This window comes from Malaclemys terrapin, chromosome 1, assembly GCF_027887155.1.
Source record: "Malaclemys terrapin pileata isolate rMalTer1 chromosome 1, rMalTer1.hap1, whole genome shotgun sequence".
Lineage (NCBI taxonomy): Eukaryota > Metazoa > Chordata > Testudines > Emydidae > Malaclemys > Malaclemys terrapin.
The window spans coordinates 142441746-142463521 of NC_071505.1; the positions used below are offsets into that span (position 1 = coordinate 142441746).

General features: G+C 53.1%; 1 protein-coding gene across 1 annotated transcript; it reads right to left on the reverse strand.

The window, feature by feature from the left end:
• Positions 1-5418: 5418 nt before the first annotated feature.
• On the reverse strand, positions 5419-21741 carry ENO2 (enolase 2). The gene is made up of 12 exons (XM_054041507.1): positions 21647-21741; positions 16850-16951; positions 12157-12252; positions 11834-11892; positions 9589-9658; positions 9068-9201; positions 8658-8880; positions 7741-7938; positions 7424-7625; positions 7092-7200; positions 6850-6908; positions 5419-6451 (listed from the first exon to the last, which is right to left on the reverse strand). Exons 2-12 carry the CDS (start codon positions 16932-16934, stop codon positions 6382-6384), a joined length of 1305 nt encoding a protein of 434 aa, XP_053897482.1. The 5' UTR covers positions 16935-16951; positions 21647-21741; the 3' UTR covers positions 5419-6381.
• Between the last annotated feature and the right edge of the window lie 35 nt (positions 21742-21776).

Below are 21776 nucleotides of genomic sequence, written 5' to 3' on the forward strand. Positions count from 1 at the left end.
AGCCTTCCTTGGCCATCAGGCCTCACAGTTTGCTCATACCGCTTCAGTCTTCTCCTAGGTTTATCCTACCCCAAAAGGGTATGGAACCTACAGACTCGGCATTGTAGGTGCCCCAGGGTGCACTGAGACACTAGGAGCAGATTGCCCACCTGCAGGTGGAAAACTAAATCTTACAGGCCACAATAGGAACAGATCACTGCAAGTGGGTACATCTTCCCTAGCCCCACATCCCATGCTGCCTTCTGGACCCAAAACCACAATAACTTTACCCAAGCCCTATGACAGGAACTGAAGCAAATTTGGAGGTTTTGCAAACCACTACAGGTTCTGTTTCCTGCTACAACACCTGCCAGATGGACCAGGCAAAGATAGGACTGCTCATCAGCTTTAATAGGCAAAGCCCTGGACTGGCTGTCCCCGTTGCTAGAGCAGGATCATCCCATACTGGCCAGCTGGGACATCTTCCTGAGAGCCTTTGTGACAATTTTCCGTGATCCTCACTGGGCTCATACCATGAAGATGGCTCTATGGAAACTTCACTAGGTCTTGGGGCCCACTACAACATATGCGGCCCACTTCCAATGCCTGGCAGCAGATACAGTTTGGAATGAGCTGAGCCAGCTACACTGATTCCATCTCGGTCTCGGCAAGGAAATAAAAGATGAACTTGCCTCTCTGGAACCTCTCACAGATCTAGATGTGTTTATTGAGCTTTGCATCCAAATCACCACCTGACCTAGTGAAAGGCAACTTGAGAGGCAAGGGATTTCACTCTGTGTCCAGGCATCATCCACAATCCCTGCAAAGGCCCCCTCATCCAAGCCCATGCAGGTGGACTCGGCATGGACCTAACTGGTCTTTTCTGAATGAGAAAACTGATGGTGAGAGAACTTGTGCTTTTACAACAGTGGCACCGGCCACGTGGTGTCTGTCCTGGCAAGCCCCTGCACCATGCGGCTCCGAGAAATGACTGCCCAACCTTGATAAGGCAGGTTGAGCCTGGACAACACCAGAAAAACCCCATGCAGCCCCCTCCAGCAACCATTCTGGGTGCCTGGCCTGACACTTTGAAAACGTCCCTGCATCTAGAACTCCAGCTGCAACTCCAACTTTGGGATTCTGGACAGGTACTTCCCCCCCATCTCCAAGAAAGCCTTGATTGACTCTGGGGCAGGAAATAACTTCATGGACTCTACTGTGGCTCAAATACTTGGCCTATCCATACAACCTAAGGCTATCCCTGATTTAGTTGAGATAGTTGAAGGATCACTGCTCTCTTCTAGCCCCATCAGTCAAGAAACTACTGACGTGTGTAAATTACCATGACCTAAATAAAATCACTGTGCAGAATTGATACCCAGTACTGCTAATCCCAAACCTCTTGGATCAGGTCAGAATAGCCCAGATATTCACTAAATTAGACCTCAGAATGGCATATGACTTAATCAAAATCTGATGAATGGAAAACTGTGTTTTAAACTCGGTATGGCCACATTGAATATCTAGTGATGCCTGTAGGACTTACTAATGTCCCCACGACCTTTCAGCATCTAATTAAAGATGTCTTACAGGGTATGCTGTACCACCATGTGATTGTGACAACATTCTAATTTACTCCAAAGACCAACCTATGCAAGATCAGCATGTGCACAACGTCCAAGAAAGACTCTGCCAACATGGACTGTATACTTGACTGGAGAAATGCATCTTTGATCAGCCCGCCATGGAATACTTAGGTTGCATTCTGGCCACTGAAGGAGACCGCATGGGTCCCTGGAAGGTGGAAACAGTTCGTGATTGGGCAATGCTGCAAAGCATTCAAGAAATTCAGTGCTTCATTGAGTTTGCAACTTTGTATAAAAGTTTTATATGTGACTACTCCCAAATCTGGCCCCTGTAACCTCTCTGTTGTGAAAACCACCAAGTTTGCTTGGACACCAGAAGCCCAAGAAGCCTTCAAATATCTGAAGATGACATTCACCTCTCTGCCCATCCTTGCACATCCTGACCAAATCAGCCATCCATTCTGAAAACCGACACCTTCACCTGGAGCGGGGACTGTCCCAGACACAGGGCCTCAACCAAGAAGTTCATCCCCGTGAGTATTATTCCCACAATCTCTCTCTTGCTAAGCACAATTATGACATTTCAAACGAAGAGCTACTTGCTATCAAAGTGGTTTTTGAGACCTGGAGGCATTAACTAGAACGAGCCAGGCACCCTGTTCGAGTATTCACTGACCACAATAATTTAGAATACCCGTGCTCTGCTAAAGCCCTAATCCAATGACAGCTACGCTGGGCTCTCTTCTTTTCAAGGTTTGATTTTACTATCACCTACTGCCCTGAATCCTGTAACAGGAAGGCAGACGTTCTGTTCCACAAAGGGGAATATGCCACTGATCCTTAGGTGAAGAGCCTCCCTGCATCTGGAAACTACATCACTTCCTCAGGGGATCACTACTATCTAAAATATTTATGACCATAAATTCTTCCCTACCAGATGACCCCTTCGCCCAGACACTCCTAACTTCCAGTGCTGAACCTCAGAGTAACTTCATACACAAGGATGGACTTCTCCTTGTTTATAGGTGTATCTAGTCCCTGAGGGATGCCCCCACTTGGAGCCCCTACATATTTGTCATGATGTCCCCTGGGCCAAACACTTCAGCCAGGCAAAGACCACTCTCTGGTATGTTGATTGTTCTGGTTGCCAAAACCGTGATCCAATGTTCAGGTCTATGCCAGGTCTTGCGATACCTGTGGCTGTAACAAAGTGCCCTGCACCAAACCCTTTGAGATGTTAATGCCCACCAAGACCCCCTTATGAATCCTTGGTCCAATATTACGATGGACTTCATTGTCGAGTTACCAAAATCTGAGGGATGCCATTCCATACTGACAATAAAGGGTTCATTGATGAAGATGGTACACTTTGTTCCCTGCTTACATCTTCCCACCACTGAGGACGCTTTTCATCCCCTCATCACCCATGTGTTCTGCCTCCCAGACCACGTCACCTTAGTTTGGGGGTCCCAGTTTTTATCTCAGTTTTGGCGGGAGGTGTTCTGCCTACTAGCTGTCTATCCCCAAGCTGATGGCTAATCAGAAAGATTGAACTGCCAGTAGAACAACATATGTGATGCTTCACAAACTACCACCAGAATGACTGGGCCTCATTGATTCCTCACATGGAATTTGCATACAACAATGCAAACCAGGTCTCTACCAAGATGAGTCTGTTTTTTGCCAATTATAGTTTCCACTCCTGTTTCCATCTTGCACTGCCCACAGCCCACTCAGTTCCTGCAGCCTCAGATCTCATTAATCAAATCCGAGGAACACAGGAAGAGTTGGAACAAATCCTAGAGACAGCCAAGGCAGCATACAAACATCATGCTGACCAGCACCTTCAGGTGCAGTAGGACAGAAGGTATGACTATCAGCCAGACACCTCAAGATGGGCAGACTTTGAACTAGGACACAGATGAAACATCTCCCCCAACAGAGGCTTTCCATGCTCCTTTTCAGTCCTTGCCTTTTCATGTCCCAAATAGCTGCAGTTCCAACCTATCACCAGTAGGTGTCACCCGGCTAACCAGTTTGAGGCCTGCTCCTGGCTCCCACCCATGTTAACTTGACAGGGGAGAGTGACTGAAATTCTTTGCACAACTTCTCCTTCTGGGAGTTATTTTGGATGGCACAGGGTATGGGGTGGGACTTGACACCCCAGCACAGACTTTTATCTCAGATATTCTTCAGACTCCCTCTCTAGAATTTGGTGGCTTGGAGAGCATTCTTGGGATATAAACACATGCATAGCCAGTGAGCTACTGCCTGCAGTGAACTTCCTCTGACAGTACCATGAGGAGGGTCTATTGGACAGGAGTAGTGTGTGTATGTGTGTATGTTGAGGGGTGAACCATTTCTCCCCACCTCACCATTTCCTTCTTAACCTTTGCTTCCTGCTCGTTTTGGTGTTCTTTCCTCCACTTTCTTAAACCCCATGTAGTATAGAATCATAGAAATGTAGGACTGGAAGGGACCTTGATAGATCATCTAGTCCAGTCCCCTGCACTGAGGTAGGACCAAATATTATCTAGACTATCCCTGACAGGTGTTTGTCTAACCTGTTCTTAAAAACCTCTAATGACAGAGATTACACAACCTCTCAAGGTAATTTGTTCCAGTCAGGGCCAGCTTTAGGCCGATTCCCCCGAATCAGGCCCCGCGCCCAGTTGTGAGTTGGGAGCCGATTCCCAAGCTCGGGCAGCTGTCTGCCCCGCCCCCGGCCCCAGCTCACCTCCCCCTCCTCCCCTGAACACTCTGTCCCCCTTCTCCTCCCCCTCCCCTGCTTCCCGCGAATCAGATGTTCGCGCGGGAAGCCTGGAAACAAGCAGTGGCAGGTAAGCTGGGGCGGGAGGGCGCGAGGAGGGCTCCAGGGAGGCGCGGCCCAGTCCGGCTCCGGCCCGGTCCTGGCCCCGACTCTGGCCGGGCGGCGTGGCTCCGGCCCGGCCCCGGCCCTGACTCTGGCCGGATGGTGCGGCTCCGGCCTGGGCCCCGGCCCTGGCCTGGCTCCAGCAGGGCGATGTGGCCCTGGGCCCAGCTCCGGCCCCGGCCTCCGGCCCCGGCCCCGGCCCCGGCGTGGCTCCAGCGGGGGTAAGAAGCATGTTAAGAGGCCGGGGCTGGGAGAGGGTTGGATAAGGCAGGGGCAGGGAGTCCTGGGGACAGGGAGCGGATGCAGGGGGGGGTTGGATCGGGCGGAGGTTCTGGGGGGGTGGCAGTCAGGGGATGGGGAAGGGGGGGGTTCGGTAGGCATGGGAGTTCCAGGGGTCTGTCGGGGTGGTGGTGGATGGGGTCGGGGCAGTCAGGGGACAGGGAGCAGGGCGAGTTGGGTGGGGGGGGCCCTGGGGGGCAATTAGTGTGGGGGGTCTTGGGAAGGAGTGGTCAGGGAACAAGGAGCAGGGGGGGTTGATGGGTTGCGGTTTCTGAGGGGGGCAGTCGGGGGCAGGACATGGGTGGATGTCGGATGTGGGGGGGATGTACTCACTGGGTGGTTCCCTACCGGGTCTTCGTTGGCAGGTCCTTCAGTGCTGCGAAAGACCCGGAGCGCCGCCGGGTAAGTCATCCTTGCCGGGGCCCCGTCGAATTGGGCCCTGTACTTCCTAAAGCCGGCCCTGGTTCTAGTGCTTAACTACCCCTACAGTTAGGAAGTTTTTCCTAATGTCTAACCTAAATCTTGCTTGCTGCAATTTAAGTTAATTGCTTCTTGTCCTGTCTCCAGTGGAAAAGAATAGTTTATCAGCCTCCTCTTTAGAACAACCTTTCACATACTTGAAGACTGTTATCATGGCCCCCGTATGTTCCTGTCTCCCAGGAAGTAACACACAGAGAGAAATTTCAGGCTCAGCCAGGGGACTCAGGTGTGAAATAGATTTTAATTGAGTTTAGAGTTTTGTTTTGTCTCTCTTGCTCAGTTGTGGATGGATTGTCCAGAGGACAAAGCAGATGTGATGGATAGGAACAGGGGGTGAAGGAGAGAGAGAGAGATACAGAGAGGGAGACAGCAAGAATGAGATCCAGGGAAGCAGCCAAGGATGTGTGTATGTGTGTGTGTGTGCGCGCTTTTCCACACCCACATACCACAATGCACTGACCCACAAAACTTCACGGAACAAATGACCCAGAGATTCATAACATGCACACACAAACCAAGTGACACATAGCAGTGAAACTCAATGGTAAGTGCAGACAAACACAGCTCAACACAACACTCAAAGTCAACCACACAGATTCCAGCACACTTCAACATAGACACACCTGGGACAAAAGGACATTTGGAGATCAGCAGAGACACACACAACACACTGACACAAAGACACACCCACCCAGCAAACAGCCACTGACAACACACAGAGTCAAACACAACTATACACACAGACTCACACTAACCAGCACAGCACACAAAGGGAAAGCACACAACCTGACACCACACAAACTCAGACACACATCTGCTCACCACACACACAACAAAAACACTAGCAAATATGCTCGTGCAATCTAATACCCAAACAGAATGACTGGAACATACCCACACACCAAGAGAAAATACAAACGGCGCACAATCAGACACGCTCACAATACCCCTCAGCAGGTGACAAAGGGAAGCCTCATTCTTATCTTTCCCTTGGGTAATTCCAGCTAGGGAGACCTGCACTCAGGGATTTGAGGAGAGAGGAGACCAGCTGGTGGAGTGGAAAAAAGCGAGAGAGGTGTGTGTGTGTGTGTGTGTCGGGGGGGAGAGGGATGGTGCGGGAAAGGTGGCTTCAGAGTCTGTGCATTGGGAATTGGCTGGGGAGTTGCAGTGTGCCATGGGCAGTGTTCAAAGGACACTTGGGTTACGAAAGTTGTGTCCAGCGAAGCGAGCTTCATCCCCAAGCTCTTCCTCAATCCTGCCAGAGAAAGAAAGAGAGGTAGTGCAACTCAGAGCCTCAACGTGAGGGACTGTCCTAGATATGGGGAGCAAGGGCAACACACCAAGTCATACAGGAGCTTGGAATGGGGCAGAGCAGGAAAACAGGCCACTGTAAGTGTGGTGACTGCATTGACAGAGGCATCATGTCTTGGAGCAGGGAGAGACAAGTCAGGTCTGGGGTGACTGCACCTACGGTACTGCACTCAGGTCTGGGATCCTTCTTGGTACCAGGGAGACATGCCCATGCTGGCATCCTTACTCCTGGAGACTCCCTCTCTCCCTGCACTGTCAGTTCTTCCCTCTCCAGTGAGTCTGTCCCCTAGTGGAGCCAGAGACACATTCCCGCCTTTGCATTCTCAGCCCCAGGCCACTCACCTCATGAGCTGGTTGTATTTGGCCAGTCGCTCAGACCTGCAGGGGGCTCCTGTCTTTATCTGTAAAATATTCACCACAAAGCACAGTGTGAGACCCCACACACACACACCAGCCTTCCCGCATGGGACCCTGAAGGTGCTCTGAGAGGTAGGAGCGGGATTCATGCTCTATGTTAATTCAGTGCCAGTCTTCACCTCCCTCAAGCTTTCCATGGCCTGGATTTCAGCTTAGCTGACACTTACCTGCCCAGTACACAGGCCCACAACCAGGTCAGCAATGAAGGTGTCTTCAGTCTCCCCAGATCGGTGACTCACCATCACTCCCCAGCCATTCTCCTGGGCCAACTTACAGCTGCAGAGAGAAATTAAGTAAGTGGATCATCCTTCTTAGGCCTCCACCTTCTGGGGATGGGACCCTGACACCCCCAATCCCCAGTGATGGTCCTGGGGGCTTTTACCCCGGTGATGGGGACCAAGGCTTTGTCTATACACAAAAACTGCCCCGATTTGACTAATCAGTGTAGAAAGTACTGTAGTTAGATTGGTGCTGGGAGCAGGTGGCTGGCTAGACTCACGCTTGAATGGCTTCAGTAACTGATCCAATCTGGTTGACTTTGAGCAGGAGGCAGTTGCAGGCTTTTTCCTCAACAGCTCGCTCGATGCGCTTGGGGTTGGTCACTGTCAGGTCATCCCCCACAATCTGAATCCCCACATTGGCTGTGAACTTGGACCAGGCCTCCCAATCATCCTGATCAAAAGGATCCTCAATGGAGACCACTGCAGAGACAGGGAAGATGGGTGAGTTAAAGCTGCCCCACTTCCCAATCCACAAGCATGGTAGGGCCACACCCCGGGACATGAGCACTAAGATTCACAAAGCACAGCAGTTCACCTGGGTAATCGCGAACAAAGCTTTGGTAGAGGTCACCCAGCTCGTCGGCAGAGATGTAGCGGCTGGGGTCATCGGGGGATTTGAAGTCCAAATCGTATTTGCCATCGCGGTAGAACTCAGATGCTGCCACATCCATGCCAATGACAATCTTCTCAGTGTAGCTGGCTTTGTCGATGGCTTCCTTGAGGAGTTCCAGAGCTGGGATGGGGAGAGAGACAGAATGAGATTCAGCCATCTGTTTTGGAAAAACTCCTCCCAAACCCCAGATATTCAACTGCCTGAGGGGCAGGACAACTGAGGGCAGTCAGGAAGGAATGGTCTCTCTCTCGTAAGACCCTGCTTGGGGAGAGGGGGACAGCAGACTATCCAGGAGTTTGCAGTGGGACAGAGCATGGGGTGGGTATGTAGGTTGGGGCTGAATATCCCAAGGTCTCATGTTCCAGAGCAGAAAGGAGATAGTCCCTCTCTGTGTGGCTCTGGGGAGACCCCACCTGGCGTGCTGAGCCCAGCTATGGGCTCCTCAATCCCAGAAAGAGAGTGACAAGCTGTGGGAGCTGGGAGGGGTGAAGTTCTGGGGACTGATTCAAAGAGCAAAGCCCAGCTGAGCAACGCCACAACCGAGAGGGAAGGACATGAGAATTGTCTGCTAGTGTGTGAGGGGTGTAAGCCCCAGAGGGAAGGTGTTGTTTAGGGGGACTGGGAATGGGGAGAGATTAAGCCAAGGGAAAGGCGCTTAGGAGCTGTCTTCCAAGGCTGAGGGATCTGTGAGCCTGGGGAGCTGCTGCACCCAGGGACAGGCCAGGGGCTCAGCACCTGGGGAACTAGGAATCAGGTGTCCTGGAGAATCGATGGAGTGGGGAATTGTGAGCCTGCCCTGAGCCTCAGCATACGGGCTTTGCTTCCTTGATGTCTCTCACCTTCGCTGTTCTCCAGGATGTTGGGGGCAAAGCCGCCCTCATCACCCACATTGGTGGCATCCTTCCCATACTTTTCCTTGATGACGCTCTTGAGGTTGTGGTAGACCTCGGCTCCAATGCGCATGGCATCCCGGAAGTTTTCAGCCCCCACGGGCAGAATCATGAACTCCTGCATGGCCAGCTTGTTCCCTGCGTGGGAGCCTCCGTTGATCACATTGAAGGCCTGGAAAAGTCCAGAAAGAAGCAGGGGTGAAACTGTCAATATCCCAGCCCGGTACTGGAGGGGCCCTCTGCTGAGTGGGTGCTTAAAGTCTCTATGTTCCCACATTCCCGGCCTCCCCTCCCTGCCTCCCCAGTTCTCTAAGTGTGTTTGCAAGTGGACTTTGAAGCCAGGGATAGAAGGTTCTTACGGGCACTGGCAGGATGAGGTCGGAGTTCCCAGCCAAGTCAGCGATGTGTCGATACAGGGGCACATCCTTCTCCGCAGCACCTGCCTTGCACACAGCCAGAGAGACCCCCAGGATGGCATTGGCTCCAAATTTAGCTGTGGACATTCCAAAATCAGGGAGGAATGAATTCTCCAAACAACCTCAGGTCTGCCATGCAACCCCCTGCTATTCCAGTGCTGGGCTCCCCACACAGCTCTGCCAATGCCCCTCAGTCCTGCCCTGCAGCCCCCTGCTATTCCAGTGCTGGGCTCCCCACACAGCTATGCCAATGCCCCTCAGTCCTGCCCTACTGCCCCCAACTATTTCAGTGCTGGGCTTCCCACACAGCTCTGCCAATGCCCCTCAGTGCTGACCTGCAGCCCCTGCTATTCCAGTGCTGGGCTCCCCACACAGCTCTGCCAATGCCCCTCAGTCCTGACCTGCAGTATCACCTCACACACCTCTACATTTCTATTTCCCATGCCAAAGGAGAGTGGAATTACATTTATTTTCTGTCCCATCCATCTCTAGCATGAGGTTGTCTATCTTCTCTTGATCCACAACAGAGAGGCCCTGCAAGAAGACACATCTGCTAAGAAGGGAAGGGGTGGAAAGAAGCTCAGCTAAGGGAGGGCTGTGTGTGTAACTGTATAGTACTTCTGTAGCACATGGATTCAGTATACATCACACTTCTGCTCTGGTTGTGAGGAACTGGCTCTGGCTGGGCCATGTAGGTTTTGTCACCTCCAAGGTACAAAAAAAATAGGACATCTGGGGAGATCCTGAGCCCATAAAAATGGCCAGCTGGCAGTGTGTATTGAGCCCTCTTACAGATTTCCCAGGCCAGGGCCGGCTTTAGGAAGTGTGGGGCCCAATTCAAACATTTTCGGCAGGGCCCTGGCAGGGATGACTAAAAAAAAAAAAAAACACGTAAAAAAACCCTCTTTCATTTCTTCCATGTATTATTTACTTTCCATAACTATATAAATAAAAACAAAATTATATATTACGTACATTGCCGGCTGGAGGCAGGGCAGGGGCAGGGCAGGGGCTGACTGGAGGTAGGGTCTGGCTGGAGGCAGGGCAAGGGGTGCGGGGCTGGCTGCAGGCAGGGCAGGAGGTGCGGGGCTGGCTGGAGACGGGCTGGTGCGGGCAGGGCAGGGGGTGCGGGGCTGGAGGCAGGGCAGGGGGTGCAGCAGGGCCTGGCTGCGGGCAGGGAGTGCGGGGCTGGCTGGAGACAGGGGCTGGCTGCGGACAGGGCAGGGATGCAGGGCTGGTGCAGGCAGGGGCTGGCTGCGGGCAGGGGGTGCAGCAGGGGCGGGCAGCGGGTGCGGGGCTGGCTGGAGACGGGCTGGTGCGGGCAGGGCAGGGGGTGCGGGGCTGGAGGCAGGGCAGGGGGTGCAGCAGGGCCTGGCTGCGGGCAGGGAGTGCGGGGCTGGCTGGAGACAGGGGCTGGCTGCGGACAGGGCAGGGGTGCAGGGCTGGTGCAGGCAGGGGCTGGCTGCGGGCAGGGGGTGCAGCAGGGGCGGGCAGCGGGTGCGGGGCTGGCTGGAAACAGGGGCTGTCTGCGGGCAGGGCAGGGGGTGCGGGGCTGGTGCGGGCAGGGGGTGCGGGGCTGGCTGGAGATGGGCTGTCTGTGGGAAGGGCAGGGTCTCGGGGCTAGTGCAGGCAGGGGGTGCAGCAGGCGCTGGCTGCGGGCAGGGGGTGCGGGGTTGGCTGGAGACAGGGGCTGGCTGCGGGCAGGGCAAGGGGTGCAGGGCTGGTGTGGGCAGGGGGTGCAGTAGGGGCTGGCTGCGGGCAGAGCAGGGGCTCCCCTGCTTCTACCGCCCTGGCCCTTTAAATAGCTGCCGGAGCCCTGGGGAAGCAGTGGGGCTCCTGCGGCTATTTAAAGGACTGGGGCAGCAGAGGCAGCTGGAGCCCCGGCTCTTTAAATAGCTGCCGGAGCCACCCGCTACCCCAGGGCTCTGGGGGCTATTTAAAGGGCCCAGGGCTCCCCCGCTTCTACCGCCCCGGCCCTTTAAATAGCCGAGGGAGCCTCCCTCGGCTATTTAAAGGGCCTGGGGCTCCAGCCCTTTAAATTGCCCCCTGGGGAAGCCGGGCCGCCCCAGTATGGCGTACCAGCGGTGGCAAGGGCGCGGAGCTCTCTTAGGGGAATCGGCTGAATTGGCCTAAAGCCGGCCCTGTCCCAGGCCAGCTACCTCAAAAAAGGGATGATCCTGAGTAAACCTGGACAGTGGCTGCCCTACAGCCATAAAGCACTGTCACTGCCTGATGAGGCCATGGAACACGTCATGGGAAATTCAAGATTCTGCACAAACAAAATCCATAGGCCAGAGCATTGTGAATGCCAGGCTGGCTGGGGGGGGAGGATGAGACTAATGGGAATAGGAATGGAGGATTTGGATGAGGAATGAGCAGTGCTCCAAGAGGTGCATGTGTGAAAGAGGGAGAGAGCCTTACAATGAGGGGCAGCTGGAGAGGTCCCAGATCAGATGGTAATTGGAGTATGGGGGAGGGCCATATGGAATAAAGCCCCACCCACCAGTGGAGCAGAGACCTGTCAACTACACACACACAACATGTGCACACACACACAGGGGCCTGTGAGAGTGTGTGCCTGGAGTCATAGGGAACAGCAATGTGCCAACCCAGTTGGTAAAATGAAGAGAGAGACAGAGGCAGAAAGAGATTAGAAAGCAAGAGAGTAAAATAAACCTCCCAGAAAGCAGATTAAAGGGAAATCCTTACAGAGCCCAGGAGAGCTGGGGCGATAGTGCTGTTGATATGATCCACGGCCTGCAGGACCCCTAGAGAAGGGAAGAGACAGAGACAGCGAGTGAGACAAAGAAAGAGACAGAGATTCAAAGCCTAATTCTCCACTCAGTCACACCAGCTTTATATTCGTGTGACTCCACTGAGGTCAGTGGAATTATACCAGCACAAAACCGGGAGTGCTGAATACAGAATCAGGCCCTGAGAGGAATGGACACACATGCACACACACAGCACTGGGGCTACGAAGTTGCCTGAGACTGTTCAGTGAGGGTGAGCAGGAGCTGAAATGTCCCCACCTTTTCCAAGGAATCTGAACTTGTCATTGTCTCGCAGCTCCAGAGCTTCGTAGATGCCAGTGGAAGCACCGCTAGGGACTGCAGCACGGAACATGCCTGAGAAAAAGCAAAACATAGGTGTGAAAAGAGAGCAAAGAAGGAAGAAAAAGGGAAACTTCTAAGCCCCTGCGCACCCCTTGTTTGCCTATCCTCCTGAATGTAACTTACAGCCCACAAGCTATTTGGATAGTGGCATTACCCCACAGTCTAGGTGGGGAAACTGTGTCGCAAGGAGGGGAAAGGACTCACCCAAGGTCACACAGTGAGACAGTTGCAGAGCTACGTAGACAACCCAGGTGTCCTGACTCCCAGCTCCTCCCTGTGGTGCACCCACTATATCCTACTCAGGGCGGGTGCAAGGATGTTTCGCGCCCTAGGCGAAACTTCCACCTTGTGTCCCCCCCTTTCCCCAAGCCCTGCGGCAGCTCTCCGCTTCCCACTCCCACCCTGAGGCGCCCCCCCTGCAGCAGCTCCCCCACTCCGCCCTGAGGTGCCTCCTCCCCCCTCACCCGCAGCAGCTCCCCCCAGCCCGGGGAGCCATGCGGCAGCTTTCTGGCTGCCGCGGTCACCGCCGAAGGACCCGAAATGCCGCCCCCCAAATGCTAGCGTCCTAGGCGACCGCCTAGGTTGCCTAATGGGTTGCACCGGCCCTGATCCTACTCCATCTCAGAACTAGAGCTAGAACCCAGGAGGTCTGCTCCTCAGTCTCATACTCAAACACCTTAGTCTCCACCCCTTCTAGGGGAGTCTGAGTTTGAAGGGTGGCTGACTGGTAATTTCTCCTTTTTTGATATTTCATTGAATAAAGAAGTGAATGAAACATTCAGCTCTAGAAGTGGACAGAAACCTGACACAAACACAGATACACATGGATACGTGCACAGATATGAACACACAGGAGTACTTGCACATGTATGCATATAAATCTACATTATAAATCTATAAACATGCAAGGCCCATGACCATGCACGTGCCTGAAGATACAGCTAGACTCTATAAATACCTACTAGACAGAGAAACCCAACTCTGTGACATTGTACAGACATGGAAGGACACAAGCATGCACTAACATACTCAGGGACAGATAGCTGTTACTGTATACACAGACGCACAACCCATCATGTACACACAGAAATCAGCAGTTTCATTTCAGTTTCCAGTGAGTATCTCACTCTGGTGCTCATGTACTAGTACAACACTGGACTGTAAACCTCCTGGAGGTTAATGAATATTCATGCTGCAGAGCATGCACACATTCACTAGAGAAATCACACACTCCTACCTAGGGATCCAGCCACAAACTCTGATCCTTCAGCTCCAAAACCACAGGCCTCTCCTGCCTCAGCTAACAAGATCTCTCAGAGGACATGAATTGTATGGGAGGTGCCTTCTCCTCTCTGGGAGCTCAGTGACAGACACACATGCACACTCATCAGCACAAACTCATTCACGCATTCACTCATTGATAAGGTTACAACTTTGGGACCCAACTTCTCTTAGTTGTAAATTCACCAGCAGGAATTAAATGAATCATAGAATCATAGAATATCAGGGTTGGAAGGGATCTCAAGAGGTCATCTAGTCCAACCCCCTGCTCAAAGCAGGACCAATTCCCAACTACATCATCCCAGCCAGGGCTTTGTCAAGCCGGGCCTTAAAAATCTCCAAGGAAGGAGACTCCACCACCTCCCTAGGTAACGCATTCCAGTGCTTCACCACCCTCCTAGTGAAATAGTGTTTCCTAATATCTAACCTGTACCTCTCCCACTGCAACTTGAGACCATTGCTCCTTGTTCTGTCATCTGCCACCACTGAGAACAGCCGAGCTCCATCCTCTTTGGAACCCCCCTTCAGGTAGTTGAAGGCTGCTATCAAATCCCCCCTCATTCAATCCCAGTTTCCTCAGCCTCTCCTCATAAGTCATGTGCTCCAGACTCCTAATCATTTTTGTTGCCCTCCGCTGGACTCTTTCCAATTTTTCCACATCCTTCTTGTAGTGTGGGGCCCAAAACTGGACACAGTATTCTAGATGAGGCCTCACCAATTTCGAATAAAGGGGCATGATCACGTTCCTCGATCTGCTGGCAATGCCCCTACTTATACAGCCCAAAATGCCGTTAGCCTTCTTGGCAACAAGAGCACACTGTTGACTCATATCCAGCTTCTCGTCCACTGTGACCCCTAGATCCTTTTCTGCAGAACTGCTACCTAGCCATTCGGTCCCTAGTCTGTAGCAGTGCATGGGATTCTTCCATCCTAAGTGCAGGACTCTGCACTTGTCCTTGTTGAACCTCATCAGGTTTTTTTTGGCCCAATCCTCTAATTTGTCTAGGTCCCTCTGTATCCAATCCCTACCCTCTAGTGTATCTACCACACCTCCTAGTTTAGTGTCATCTGCAAACTTGCTGAGAGTGCAGTTCACACCATCCTCCAGATCATTAGTAAAGATATTAAACAAAACCGGCCCCAGGACCGAACCTTGGGGCACTCCGCTTGAAACCGGCTGCCAACTAGACATGGAGCCATTGATCACTACCCGTTGAGCCTGACGATCTAGCCAGCTTTCTATCCACCTTACAGTCCATTCATCCAGCTCATACTTCTTTAACTTGGCGGAAAGAATACTGTGGGAGACCGTATCAAAAGCTTTGCTAAAGTCAAGGAATAACACATCCACTGCTTTCCCCTCATCCACAGAGCCAGTTATCTCATCATAGAAGGCAATTAGGTTAGTCAGGCACGACTTCCCCTTGGTGAATCCATGCTGACTGTTCCTGATCACTTTCCTCTCCTCTAAGTGTTTCATAATTGATTCCTTGAGGACCTGCTCCATGATTTTTCCAGGTACTGAAGTGAGGCTGACTGGCCTGTAGTTCCCCAGATCCTCCTTCCCTTTTTTAAAGATGGGCACTACATTAGCCTTTTTCCCGTCATCCGGGACCTCCCCCGATCGCCATGAGTTTTCAAAAATAATGGCTAATGGCTCTGCAATCTCATCCACCAACTCCTTTAGCACTCTCGGATGCAGCGCATCCGGCCCCATGGATTTGTGCTCATCCAGTTTTTCTAAATAGTCCCGAACCACTTCTTTCTCCACAGAGGGCTGGTCACCTTCTCCCCATATTGTGCTGCCCAGTGCAGCAGTCTGGGAGCTGACCTTGTTTGTGAATACAGAGGCAAAAAAAGCATTGAGTACATTAGCTTTTTCCACATCCTCGGTCACTAGGTTGCCTCCCTCATTCGGTAAGAGGCCCACACTTTCCTTGACTTTCTTCTTGTTGCTAACATACCTGAAGAAACCCTTCTTGTTACTCTTAACATCTCTTTCTAGCTGCAACTCCAAGTGTGATTTGGCCTTCCTGATTTCACTCCTGCATGCCTGAGCAATATTTTTATACTCCTCCCTGGTCATTTGTCCAATCTTCCACTTCTTGTAAGCTTCTTTTTTGCGTTTAAGATTAGCAAGGATTTCACTGTTTAGCCAAGCTGGTCGCCTGCCATATTTACTATTCTTTCTACACATCGGGATGGTTTGTTCCTGCAACCGCAATAAGGATTCTTTAAAATACAGCCAGCTCTCCTGAACCCCTTTGCCCTTCATGTTATTCTCCCAGGGGATCCTGCCCATCTGTTCCCTGAGGGAGTCAAAGTCTGCTTTTCTGAAGTCCAGGGTACGTATTCTGCTGCTCTCCTTTCTTCCTTGTGTCAGGATCCTGAACTCGACCATCTCATGGTCACTGCCTCCCAGGTTCCCATCCACTTTTGCTTCCCCTACTAATTCTTCCCTGTTTTTGAGCAGCAGGTCAAGAAAAGCTCTGCCCCTAGTTGGTTCCTCCAGCACTTGCACCAGGAAATTGTCCCCTACACTTTCCAAAAACTTCCTGGATTGTCTGTACTCCACTGTATTGCTCTCCCAGCAGATATCAGGGTGATTAAAGTCTCCCATGAGAACCAGGGCCTGCGATCTAGCAACTTCTGCTAGTTGCCAGAAGAAAGCCTCGTCCACCTCATCCCCCTGGTCTGGTGGTCTATAGCAGACTCCGACCACGACATCACCCTTGTTGCTCACACTTCTCAACTTTATCCAGAGACTCTCAGGTTTTTCTGCAGTTTCATACCGGAGCTCTGAGCAGTCATACTCCTCTCTTACATACAATGCAACTCCCCAACCTTTTCTGCCCTGCCTGTCCTTCCTGAACAGTTTATATCAATCCATGACAGTACTCCAGTCATGTGAGTTATCCCACCAAGTCTCTGTTATTCCAATCACATCATAGTTCCCTGACTGTGCCAGGACTTCCAGTTCTCCCTGCTTGTTTCCCAGGCTTCTTGCATTTGTGTATAGGCACTTAAGATAACTCATCGATTGTCCCTCTTTCTCAGTATGAGACAGGAGTCCTCCCCTCTTGCGCTCTCCTGCTTGTGCTTCCTCCCAGGATCCCATTTCCCCACTTACCTCAGGGCTTTGGTCTCCTAAATGGTCAAGGTCCTAGGTGTTGCAAGGAGAAGATGCCTGGCTGCTGAAGAAACAAAGCTTATCCAGATTGTGGGTGCTATTTCCTAGCTGGGTGCCACAGGACTGAACTAATTCCACTGCCTCCCAGTGCTGGACAGTCCAGACATGCGCAGTCTCCTCCCACCTTGTCACACATACCTTTTTCTGTGTACAAATCCACCTCAACGGTGGGATTCCCACGGGAATCCAGGATCTCCCGGGCATGGATCTTTTCAATGGACATGGTGATCCTGATCTTTCCTGCAGAAGAGTTGGAGATGGGCAGTGGGGGGAGGAGAAGCAAGGAAAGAGGCTCAATTCTGAGTTTCTCCATCACAGAGGCCTCACATCCTATCTGGGATACGGGGCTCAGCTCTGGGCCCTTCATTCCCAGAAAGACAGTGACAGGCAGGAGGGAACTTAGGCTATGTCTGAGTACCCTTGGAGCTGGGGGTGCAATTCCCAGTTCACAGAAACATGCTCAAGCTGATGCACTAAAAATAGTGGTGTAGCAAGGGCAGTGGTGAGCAGCAGCACAGGCTAGCTGACCTAAGTACATACCCTCAGGGTCCGGGCAGATTTGTACTTGATCTGGCTAATCCGGGCCATCACTCGCAACTGCTCATGCTACCATGGCCACACTGCTATTTTTAGCACACTAGCTTGAGCAGAGCTCGCACGTGTGTGTCTACCTGAGCTGGGAATCTGTCCCAAGTGTAGATGCAACATTGGAGACAAGCCAGAGAAACGCTTCTGGGGCCGCAGGGGTTGGGTTCTGGGCACAGGTAGGCTAAACCCACCTGGCTGCAGGAAGCCATGGCTAAGGGAAGGACATGCGAACTGCTGGCAAATACCCGAAGGTGTGATTCCTCAGGGGATGGGGTTGTTTAGTTCAACATTGTCCAACCTTTTCAGCCTGAAGTCTGAACACAATATTGCAAAATGGTCAGGGGGCCACAACCAATCTCTGCCATGTTCTGCTCCTTTTATGCTCAGGCAGCACAAGGGAACTGCCCTGCCCCAGTGGGTGTAGCATTGGCATAGCTAATACCTACATCTCCCTCCACAGAGGCCCTGGCACTGGGGGGAGGCACGACAGGATGGGGGGAAGGGGCATGGCTGGAGCATGCTAGAGCTATCTCCACTGGTATATGGTCTTTTGGGAGCTGGCCAGCCCCCAGGCTGCTCTAACCAAGACTTGGACAGAGAATCAAGTCACTGTAATTGGTTGGTAGTTCTCAGCTTGGGCTGCCTAGGCTGGCTATCGGGGAGGGGAGCCACCCATCACTATCCTGCTGTCCCGGGGTTACCCACAGCCTGGCAGGGAAATAGGCAATGGAGCAACCAGAGCTCCTCTCTTCCATCCACTGCAAGGCAGTAGGCAAGCAGCCAGGGAAAGCCTAATCTCTCTTCCTTCTGGATCCTGGTTTCTTGTGGTGGGGCTGATCCAAACACTGCAATTTTAAAGCGCAGGGCACAGCTCAGGGAGCACCTTTGCCATTAAAATTCCAATACACTGTTCTATCCTACGGTCACCTTTGAGGGTCACATTTCAAAGCCTTAAGGTCCACAGGTTGCACACCTTTGCTCGGGGGCAGGGGGATGAGGGGGGCAGGGAAAGGAAAGGGTGAGACTGATACAAGGCAAAGGAACACAGGAATCAGGGCCCTAGCACAGAGGGGTTTGTGAGCCCAGGGAGCCATCTCCCTGAGGGAAGGGCCTGGAGCCCCAGCATTAGGGAAAGTGGGCACTAAGGAGCCCCAGGAATGGACTAAGAGGAACGCTCTTGTCTTGCAACCCAGCGGGAGGAAAGAGGGGTATGGGGCTGGTCCCAGCTTTTAAATCTTTAGTTCTATATGTAAGTCATGCTAATGAGTGTGGTGGGAGGGGGAGGATGGAGGTCTCTTGTATTGTGAGGGTTGGGAGGTGAGGAGGTTTGAAGATTCAGTCATAGCTAACCAACTGCCACCCATCTATTGGCTGCCAGACAAAGTACCTAGCAATAACTGTAGGGGTGGGCAAACTTTTTGGCCTGAGGGCCACATCTGGGTATGAAAATTGTATGGCGGGCCAAGAATGCTCACAAAATTGGGAGTTGGGGCGCGGGCTATGGGGTGGGGTCGGAAATGAAGAGTTCAGCATGCGGGAGAGGGCTCCAGACTGGGGCAGGGGTGAGGGTGGGAGGGTCAGGGTTCCAGCTGGCGGTGCGGGCTCTGGGGTGCAGGAGGGTGGGACCGAGGGGTTCGGAGGGTGGGAGGGGGATCAGGGCTGGGGCAGGGGGTTGGGGTGCTGGAAGGGTCAGGGTTTCAGGCTCCAGGTGGCACTTACCTCAAGCAGCTCCAGGAAGCAGCGGCATGTCCCCTCTCCAGCTCCTACATGGAGGTGCGGCCAGGCAGTTCTGCGCGCTGCCCCATCCATAGATGCCGCCCCTGCAGCTCCCATTGGTTGCAATTGCTGGCCAATGGGAGCTGCGGGGACGGCGCTTGGGGCAGGGTCAGCGTGCAGAGCCCCCTTGCTGCCCCTACACGTAGGAGACGGAGGGGGGACATGCTGGTGCTTCCAGGAGCCACGTGGCGCCATGGCATGCACGGAGCAGGGGCAAGCCCCCAACCCTGCTTCCCAGCAGGAGCTTGAGGGCCGGATTAAAATGTCTGAAGGGCCAGACGTGGCCCCTGGGCCGTAGTTTGCCCACCCCTGCTCTAGGGAGTGGTACCCTAGGGCAGGGGTGGCAGAATTCAATGCACCATCCCCCCCCAGCCATTTCCCCTTGAATTCCCCCAGTTCCTATCGCTTCCCTTCTCTGCCTCTCCTTATTGCTTCCTCCCTCTTTCCTTCATCACCCCTCCCCTCCTCTCTTGCTCACACAGATTCAGTCCGCCTTCCCCACCCTCAGGGGTAACCAGTTCTGAGTGGGGATATTAAACCCAATCCGAAGCGGAGACCAGGGAAACTCAATTCTCAGTTGGTGAGCCCTGCAAAGCCTTTGCGCAGGGGACAAATGCCCAGTACAAGGCACAGTGGAGTGGGGGTGGGCAGAGATTTACACCTCACCAGGGACTGTGTGCAGTGCATGTGGTGGAGGGAGCAGAGGGGAGACCAGGAGCAGCCCATACTGGGGGCAGGAGCTGGTCTCAAGCCCCTTCTCCTGGTGTCTAGAAATCACAATGTTGTTACAGAAAACATCTCCAACACTGGGAAATCTCAGCCAGTGCTCCAATGCTGGGAAATCTCACCCACGCAGGGCTGTTCTCCCCCTTGCAACTCCTTTCACAGCCACCATCTGGGCTGGCATCCTCATCAGCTGCCCTAGCAGCTGCTCTGCAAGCCGAATTTCTCACGCAGTCTGTCAGACCCCACAGGCGCTTCCCCCATGGTAGTGCCCTGGCAGTACCCTAGCAGGCAGCATAAAGGAGGGAGAGGGCAAGGAGGGGCAGACCCCATAAGTGTGAGTTTCCTGATGATGTCACATGAACTGGACTAAACATTTCCCAACCCCTCAGCAGCAACATTGTCAGCTTCATTTCAGACTGTCAATTTTCCTCTTCTACCCAATCCTTCCAAAGGTCACTGAGCAGCTGGCCCAAGGACACCAAAGGAACTAGACTTCAGCCATGCTGCATCCCCATGGCCCCATCACTCTCTCTGTTCCTCTTTCCTCTCCCCTCTGTACCCTTCTTTCCTTGCTTCTCTCTCTCTCTCTCACTGTCCAGTTCTCCACCTCCAGGGCCCCAGATGGAGGAAGAGCCGCACTGGAACTCACTGGCTGCAGCAGTGCTGTCCTGAAAGGAGGTCAGAGACGGATAAGCTGGGATAAGGGATTGGAACAGAGCCACAGCCTGGAACTCATACGCAGCTCAAGAAGAAGAGGGCAGATGTCAGGCTGAAGAGTGCAAAGGCCCTTGGGAGAGGAAGCCTGGATAGCTTCCGCAAGGAGCAACCACACAGTGCTGGGAGAGGGACTGGTGGCTGGTGGAATGGGCAACGTTGGCAGGAGGCTTGCACTGCTGTACTTCCCCCAAGTTGGCACTGCTTCAAGGAAGTTCACACTGCCAGGGCATGGTGTTGTAGAAGCTAACACTGCTGCATCCCTCCATCCCCCACTTGCCAAGCAGGCAGTGGCAAGGACTGCCTAATCCTCCTCCCCAGTCCTCAAGCCTGCTGCAGTCCTCTACAACAACGCACTGGTAGGGCACTGCTGTAAGGCAGCTGGCACTGCTGCAATTCCCCCAGGCTCGGCACTGCTCCCAGGAAGCTCACACTGCTGCAGTGCTGTGGCTGCTGCAGTTAGTGCTTCCTTGGCTGCCATCTCTTCCCATCACTGCCCCCCCCAGCGGGGTGTGGGGCTGTGAACTATGTGATGTCGCACAAGGCAATTCCCCTCCCTCCCCTTGGGAGGCAGCTCTGTGATGCTGCCAACGCCCTGCTAGACTAGGAAACTAGCCTGATCCCAGGGTTCAGCAAAGCTGGTCCTTTTTGGTTCCCTCCCACATGAATGATGCTCACCGGCACTTCAGATTAGTCCCCCTCCTAGCACCAAGCTCTTTCAGAGACACCAGGAATCAGCTGCCCCCAAGTAAGCCTCTAAGCCACAGCATCTCCCTTGGGTGCCCTTGGGAACATAACCTACCTCTGGTGGTTGAGCCCTCCCCAAATAAATACCCCATGGAGAGGCACAGCTGTGTTATCTTGCAGCTTTGTGATGTAGCACAGATAAGGGCAGGACAGGGGGGATTGCATGACATTAAAATAAGAAGGAAAGGAGAGAAGCAGAGGAGGGAGAATGCAGGGGGGAGGGGAGAGCAGGAGGAGGAAGTGAGGGGAGTTTAGCTAGTTTATTTGCCTCTCCGCCTGGTCCCTTTCTCCAAGGACCCAAATGCTGGTGGGTGCTGGGGGCCCCCCAGGATGGGGAGTGTAGAGATGCACAAGGGGGATGTTGGATGTGAGGGGGACACTTACCTTCCTAAGGCAGGTATGAGCAAGAGACTGAGAAAGTGCTGCTGGAAGGAGGAGGAGGATGGAGCTGAGGAAGGATGTAGGAGCAGGACCTCAAGGGGAGATGATGTGTCCTCTAAGCCAACGGCGGCAG